The sequence below is a fragment of the Cibotium barometz genome, chromosome 23 (genome assembly GCF_041138505.1).
Source record: "Cibotium barometz isolate CiBa-2024 chromosome 23, ASM4113850v1, whole genome shotgun sequence".
Lineage (NCBI taxonomy): Eukaryota > Viridiplantae > Streptophyta > Polypodiopsida > Cyatheales > Cibotiaceae > Cibotium > Cibotium barometz.
In genome coordinates this window covers 16921288-16929706 of record NC_141068.1, presented here as the reverse complement: position 1 = coordinate 16929706, position 8419 = coordinate 16921288, and the positions used below count along the sequence as shown (strand labels likewise).

At 42.6% G+C, this 8419-nt stretch overlaps 1 protein-coding gene across 1 annotated transcript; it reads left to right on the top strand.

Annotated features, from left to right (window-relative positions):
- The first annotated feature begins 2267 nt into the window (after nucleotides 1-2267).
- LOC147625677 (uncharacterized) lies at nucleotides 2268-2823 on the top strand. Its single transcript, XM_086817716.1, has 2 exons — nucleotides 2268-2483; nucleotides 2578-2823. The coding sequence occupies exons 1-2, from the start codon at nucleotides 2289-2291 to the stop codon at nucleotides 2821-2823; spliced, it is 441 nt and encodes a 146-aa protein (XP_086673842.1). The 5' UTR covers nucleotides 2268-2288.
- Nucleotides 2824-8419: the final 5596 nt, after the last annotated feature.

Below are 8419 nucleotides of genomic sequence, written 5' to 3'. Positions count from 1 at the left end.
GTTTACCTCAAGATTCCTTCAGCCTTGATTGCTCTGGCCCACCACTTGTCCAAATGTGGGAGTCTCCAAATTGTAAGAGGCTATTGTCATCTCGAGCTTCTCCCTCAACCCTTTCACAAATCAGTGTGGATACTACAAGTTTGTTGGGTTGGTCTAGAGACACATTAATAATACAATGAATTCTACTGCATAATCTTATATTGGCGTCTTCTTCTGAGTCATCCTTTACATCTTTTCTAGTACCTTAGTGGTGGTCTTATCTGTCTGGAATCTCTTTAGGAAAGCTCTCTTCAGTTCCTCAAATGTCTAGAAATGGTCCAGACTGTATTGTACATACAGCTAGTGGCCTTGCTACCTTGAGTCGTTGCAAAATACTCTTTTTTTTGTGGCAATGGTGCTCTAGTAGCCAAGAAGATAGTCTTAAAGGCAAAGATATGAGCATCTGGATTCTCCTCACTTTTTCCCTTGAGCTTTGGGTATTTTAGAGACATCCTTCCCAAGGCTACTTGTTCTTCGACTTCTTCTTGGTATCCCTATCTCCTGTTTTGGAGCTTTTGGTGTTCTTCCTCTCCCTCGATCTCTTCTAGAGGATCTTGGTTTTTTCATTCTTGCTTTTGCTAGTGCAGGGGCCCTTTTGGAAGTCTATTTGCTTGATGTGGCTGCCCCCCATATTCAAAGGCCTCCGACTGTGCGGTGTTACCGCATCGCTCTGCTTGAACTTCCTTCATTCTCCATGCATCCTCCATTGCATTACTATGACTCACACATGAACACCATGGCATGCACACTTCCTCTCATGACCTACCCTGACTAACTCCTCTACATCAGGAGTTTTAATAACGAGAACATGCATGTCATGTACATGAAAACAATTCAAGCTTCCTATGTAGAACTAACCCCTTACCTTCCTACTCCCCTTTTCTGGCCTATTAGGATCGCCAAAAGTGTCACCGTTCGGTCAAGACCCGATACTTCAGTGGTTCAGGACCACCTAGTCGGCTCTTGAAGCACAACGACATCTCTACTATGCTTAATGTAATAGCCAACGCAGAGCGTTGAGCTCTGATCTACTTGTATCCAAGGGAGTTAACTAATATTACATATGGGCTAGATCCCCATTCATTCATGCCTCTCAATGGTAGTAGTTAACACAAAAATAGACATTCATACAACATAGAGTAGCGACAAGAGAGATGGACTACCCAGAAGATAGCCTCTTTTGAACATTGTCACACATACCCAAGGAGTATCCCCCTTCCTCCTTACATTCGTATAGGTACTACCCAATTTCAAGAAGCTGTCACAAAAGTTGTTAAGAGAACAAGAAATACTGACTCGTGATGAGACCGCCTATACTGAAGGAAGGAACCTTGGCGACCAAATGGGTTGTCTGACCGCCAGCAACTATCGTTAGGGAGAACTAGTGTTTTGGTACGCTTTATTTTCTTGATGCCAAAAAAGGAAATTATTAATCCTATATATTTATTGTTATTGTGTTGTGTGTCTTTGCCTCTCTCTCTCTCTCTCTCTCTCTCTCTCTCTCTCTCTCTCTATATATATATATATATATATATATACATATATATATATATTTGTTTGCTCTACATCTAGGGGTGGATTCTGAATGAAAGAAAATCACACACAATGATGTCTCTTTGATGAGTTCCCTGAGGAGGGTGTGTGTGTCCCTTACCTACCTAGCGATGGCTTGAGGGAGGGGTGGCATAGTGGGGGGTCTTGCCAAGCGTAGATTGTTCATTGAGGGACCTTTGCTGCATTAATTAGTGGTAATGCATGCATCCTTGATAATCCTTGATAATTTGGGTGAATAAATGACACCCTTGATGGTTTGAGTGAATACTCTTGATAATTTAAAGTGCACGTTGAAAATTGGATTTGGTTAGTGTGAATTTACCATTCACTGGCTAAGCCTGGGTTTTTCGTGAAAGATGTAGGTTGCCAAAAAAAAAATAAGTACGTGGCAGCAAGGACCAAGACGATCTTACACAAAAACCGATGAGAGCTGCGCCATTCCTTTCTTGCGATGCGAGGCTTGAGCTACTTTTTAGCCGAACCGATTTGACCATATGTCGCCACGGCACGTGGGGCCTGTGGAACGTGTCCCACAACCATATCTGTGCTGCTGACGCTGCATGGAGTTTATCCCGGCTTGTATTCTCCTCGACCATGGCCCCCTTGTATCCATCTTATTTAAACATCAACCTCTTCTTTAGTCTACATCCGTCTTCTCTTTCCATTCAACTCCACAGCTCTTCACCAGTCCGAGGATGTGCGATTTCAAAATCTTGCTAAGCAGCACCACCACGCACATTGAGCCAAGCTCTGCCTGCTTAAGGGCTATGGTTGATGAGTTCCTGGAGATGGACTCTTCAGTGGGATCTACTGGCAGCAACGATATACTCCCCGGAGGAACTTGTACTAGTGGCTTATGTTGTGACTCAATTCTAAAGGAAGCTATCCAGGTAACTTGCTAGTTCAGCATTGATCCGACCATGCCTTCCATTCTTGCATAGATTTTGGCTTATGGACCCTTCAGTAATGTCCTGATGAATGCAGGAGCTGGGTTTTATTCTGCAAAACTCTCATGAGGTAGTTGCAGACGTGAAGCTGGCCGATTGTGTTGCCAAGGCAACGGCAGCTGCAGATGGGCATCTAGTGCACAAGCTGGTTGGCGACAGTGGAGCAAGCACTCAGTATGCTCTGTCGGGTCTGATGAGATATCTGCAGAGGAAGGGGTTTGATGCAGGCATATGCATGACGGAGAGGAGAGGCAGTGCGGGCGGGTTGATGAACTCTCTCTGATTTAGCTTAGTAATTAGTAGTGCTGGTGGCGCCAAGGTTAATGCGTGTGCAGGTGGGCACTTTTACGTTGACGTGATGGTGGAGGACATGAAGGCCACCGGGCAGAGCGAAAGGGTGATGGTGGACGTGGGCTTCCGGTGCCATTTCGAGATTGCGCGGCCTTTGCCGGCTTACGAGCAGCTGGTGGCCATGCTGCCGAAGACCTTCGTGGGCAGGCCGGCCATACTGCAGAGGGTGGTTCACATCATGAGCCAGGCGGCCAAGGCCTCCCTGGAAAGCCAGGGCCTGCCCATCCCCCCTTGGAGAAGGCTCTCTTTCTTACACGCCAAGTGGTTCTCCGCTCACGCCAGGATCTGCTCCGTAGAACCCACACAATATCGACTTTCATCTCATCACAGCAGCAAGCCAGTACTCACAGAGTTAACCTCAAATCATGCCAATGCGGCCACCTGCTATAACAGTCTGCGCAATCACCATCCATCTCGCCCCAACCATCTGTTTGGCCCTCGTCATGCACCCAAGTCTCCAGCTGCAACCACCGGCCATGATCATTCTACTGTAGTAGGAGCCCTTGCTTTGGCCATGGCCGATGCTTGCATGTTGCCTGACTGTCTTGCTTCAGCAGTGGTCCATATTACATAACGTCCTGTAGGCTGTGAGAACTGCTATCCTCCTTGACACCACGACAAATTTTGTTCAACATAGAGCAACAAGAAACACGTTGTAATAAATACCCCTGTGCAAATGGGTGTCCCCTGCTGGCAACCCTCAACACTATCACATGAGGCCTGGCAACCCATGGCTTATACACACCAAAACTACATAAATTGGCCTCTTTAACTCTTTTAGATTTTTTTTTTCTTTGTGCTCGTGTGCTTTTTTATGCCAGCGTTTATGCCAGCGTCAACAGCAAGCAGGTTCTGAAACAAGCATCTCATGCATGGGATTTCAACACCTTACCACTAGGCTGTGTCCCATTGGCATAACTATTCTAGATCTATGTGCTACATTATTAGGTTCTTGCATCTATATATCTATATAGTCTAGATACATATAGCCCAATGCTCACATTTATAACCTGGTTTGTAGTGTAATTTTCTTGGCTGAAATTTTGAAATCCCGGTTGGAATTCCATGTTGCCTTTAATTTTAAGTGTTGAAATTTGCACATATAAGTTATAAATCCCGACATTTGTAGAATTTCTAGTGATTTTCAAGTCCGAATCCCAATTAAGAGTAAGTATTTCCTTAATTTTAATGGTTGAAAAAAACATTTTTTCTGAGCAATGATATAGCCTCTTTAACTCTTGTAGATCTGTGTGCTACACTACATCTATATATCTATATAGGTCCTTATATGTTGCCTAACTGTCTTGCTTCAGCAGTGGTCCATATTACATAACGTCCGGTGAGAACTGCTATCCTCCTTGACACCAGGACAAATTTTGTTCAACATAGAGCAACAAGAAACACGTCGTAGATTTCCCTGTGCAAATGGGTGTCCCCTGGCAACCCTCAACACTATCACATGAGGCCTGGCATCCCATGCCTTACACACACCAAAACTACATAAACTGGCCTCTTTAACTCTTTTAGATTTTTTTTTTTGGTCTTTGTGCTCGTGTGCTTTTTTATGCCGGCGTCAACAGCTAGCAGGTTTTGAAACCAGCATCTCATGTATGGGATTTCAACACCTTACCACTAGGCTATGTCCCATTAGCATAACTATTCTAGATCTATGTGCTACATTATTAGGTTCTTGCATCTATATATCTATATAGTCTAGATATATATAGCCCAGTGCTCACATTTATAACCTGGTTTGTAGTATAATTTTCTTGGCTGAAATTTAGAAATCCCGGTTGGAATTCTATGTTGCCTTTAATTTTAAGTGTTGAAATTTGCACATTTAAGTTATAAATCCCGGCATTTGTAGAATTTCTAGTGATTTTTAAGTCCGAATCCCAATTAAGCTTAAGCATTTCCTTAATTTTAAGGGTTGAAAAAAACATTTTTTGTGAGCAATGATATAGCCTCTTTAACTCTTGTAGACCTATGTGCTACACTACATCTATATATATCTATATAGGTCCTTACATCTATTATGCCTAAGTTGAAGATTTTTTGCAAGCATTTCTTCTTCATTTTCATCCTTTTTTTTATATATATAAACGCTTATAGAGTTGTGTTATGTGGGGACATTCACTTCACCACAATGGGTGCCTATTATGTAAGTCCAATCTATATTGAAATGTAGAACATTTTCCTTACAAAAAGTGAATTGCCCTCATTTTCAACATTCGTCACTTCAAAAGATCAAAATATACAATTAAGTGTATTAAAAGTATTATAGTAAGTTTTTGTGGAACTTTTACTTGCAATAATAAGCCATATAGTGTGACACGAAAAAAATCAGATTATGTCCCTCCACCAATCAAAATTCAGCAGTAAGACCAAAACAGTTGATTGTCCGAAGAAATCCCCCCTCCTCACAATGTCCATAGCCAAAAAGCAATGGCTACACAACACAAGGAGAGCACCTTTGTTTCCATTAATAACCCTTTAGCAGCTCTTTAATTATATATTTCTCTCTCTCATCTCACACACAGTATTGAGAGAGAAATGACCATTATAAAACGTTCACATGCAGGCATGCTCGCTCTCTTTCTTTCTCCCCAAAATTGCGTACAAACCATTCTTTCTAATTTCTAATCAATCAAAATAAAGATAATAACCATTTAGCTGCTCTTTAATTATCTCACGCGCGCGCGCGCACACACACCATCGTTTCTAAGTTCTAATCAATCAAAATAAAGATAACAACCCTTTAGCTGCTCTTTAATTATTACACACACACACATTATTGAGAGAGAAACTACCATTATAATGTTAAGATGCAGGCATGCCCGCACTCTTTTTTCCTCCCCAAAATTGCGTATAAAGCATTGTTTCTAAGTTCTAATCAATGAAAGTAACCGTGATTTAGTAGTAAAAATTAAGACAAATATTGACAATAAATTGTATAATTTTTTTCCCCTTGAAAATAAAGATGATGGAAAATCTCAATCAGGTATTTTCATTTCTAATTACGAAAAATACACTAACTATCGCACTGTCCAACGTCTCCAACATAACATCTTTTTAGAGGAACCAATCACACCGTCTCTTCTTTCTCCTACATTATCACCAAAATCCCTCCGCCCTCCATCAATATGCTTGTCACCTTCTTCTTCCAAAGCCAAATTTTTTTGACACCCCCACTACCCTCTTCACCCTCCTAGTCCATCCTCTCACAGCCAACCTCTTTACTTGGGCCCACATCCTAGAACATGACAAGCCAAAGAATTTGATGCCTCGATTGAGCTAACAGTGCCCCATGGCCTTTGTCCTTTTCTTTATGCTTCTTCAAAGTTTCTTGCTGCTTTCACTTTAATGGAAGGGGAGGGGTGGAAGGAAATCCACATGGCCTACAAAAGCACTTCATTACTAGGCACCCGATCCATACTCCCCCAGGGCCTCTTAGTTTTGTATAGGTGTGTCTACCACGAGCTAGAGATCCTTGTCGCCCCATTGCCATCATGCAGATTGACAAATCTCATGTGGCATTTCCCTGGACTTCAGATAACTGAAGAGGGACATGAGGACAAAACCTTTTTCTTTTCCAAAAAGCTTGCCAACCACTGCTCCCATCGAGGGCGAGGATGATGATAATGACGATGAACATCCCTCCCAACCCTCAACAAGTGGTGACACAAAATCCCACACCCCTGACACCCAGCACTCTGCTCTAGCTCCCTGCCAACGCAACCAAGGAGGCTCTAGCACACCACCATTGCCAACAAACCCACCACCATATGGCCCATGGAAACATCCTCTTTACACCCCCACACTCCATGCTAAATTGACCTTTAGCATCATCATTTTTTCCCAAGCCTTGCCACCACCCTTCACTTTTTTCCTCCACCACACATTACCCCTTCTCACATCCTCACCACCTCCTTCTTAGATACCACCTTCACCCCCTCTTTACATTGGGTTGGGCCTGCTGACACTCCATCAAGACTCATCAATGTGCATATTCTTCCTCCTTGATGCCTCCCTCCATACAAAAACATCTACATTAGCAATACCTCCACTCCAAGAACCCCAAACCAAACAGGTTCCTATTGACATTTCCCTGTGGAGGAAGGAGAAATCCCCTCATAGCCACCATAGGACCAAGAGGAGGTGGATCCCCCACTCAACCCCCTTAATTGGCGTGACCCCTTGGATTGCACATAGTTTGAGTAAGCCATCCAGATCCTGCTTGGTCGCCAAATACAATAACAAGAGCCCCCTCCCAAAGTAAGCCATCCAGTTCCTGATTGGTCGCCAAATACAATAACAAGAGCCCCCTCCCAAAGTAAGATTCTTGGAAGAAGCAACACCGAGGAGGTAGCAAGGCAGATACAAGAGGCCTTACCTAGACACAAGACCCATCATATTCTCTCTCATGGGAGAACAACATGTTGGAGACGTCCCTTTCTCTTCAAACCACACATCTAGCTAGAGTACCGCAAGGCTCTTCCGCGGCATATCTGCAGCAACCTAGTAGACATGGGACCTATTATGACAAGAGTAGCGATACAATTTAACTTCCCATGGTTCTTTTAGTACCCTTCGTAGTACCCTTCCTGTCACCCCTTAAACAAAAGATATCATGATCACTAGGATGAAAGCCTTCAATGTCAAATAAGAGTAGGAGTCAGATTTGGCCATCATCATAACCAGTAGGTTCTTCAACTGCATCATCACTTTGTTGGACAAATTCCCCACCTAGCATCACTCTAATGAAGGTGACCACCAATGAATTGCTTTCAACATCAACAAAGGACCCACCCTCAAGAAGCTCTTTAGGTACTATGAATGAATCTGCTAGCCTAGTGACTCCTGACATTCAAGGATATGATGGAGACAGTCTTTTGGAAAAGTTATAAAGCCTTCCACTACTCTCCCCAGTACCCCAAATCATGGTATGACTTCGTCCACACCTACTTTCAACACTTTCTTACTTTGATTGAGAATTAAACTAGTTTAAAATTCTAAACCCTCCGTACATATAGAGGGGGGAAATATTTATCTAATGCTTTCAAAGACTTTTTGGCACAAAAAGGCATTAAGCACCAATTCATAACTCCTTATACACCACATCAAAATGGTGTTGTTGAGAGAAGAAATAGGACTCTCATTGGAGATGGTTAGAGGCATGGTTAAATGTCAGTAACTTCCACACAAGTTTTGGATAGAAGTAGTTCTTTGTGCTACCTATGTGCTGAAGAGGTGCCCCACTAAATCTTTGAAAACCATCACTTCTATGAAGCTTGGTTCAACAGAATTTTTCCTCATGATCCTCATTTTTGTTGTAAGGGGGGAATGCTCAAGAAATTGATGCACCAACTTTTGATCAACTCTAGAAGATGCAGTAAATTTTAAAAGATCGGTAATCAATGAGTCTAGGCTTATGGATTAGAATCACCTTATAGGATAGCAAATTGTCTGCTCCTTTGTACAATAGAACCAGATTCGGTGCTAAAGTCAACTCTTCAATAGATATTGTA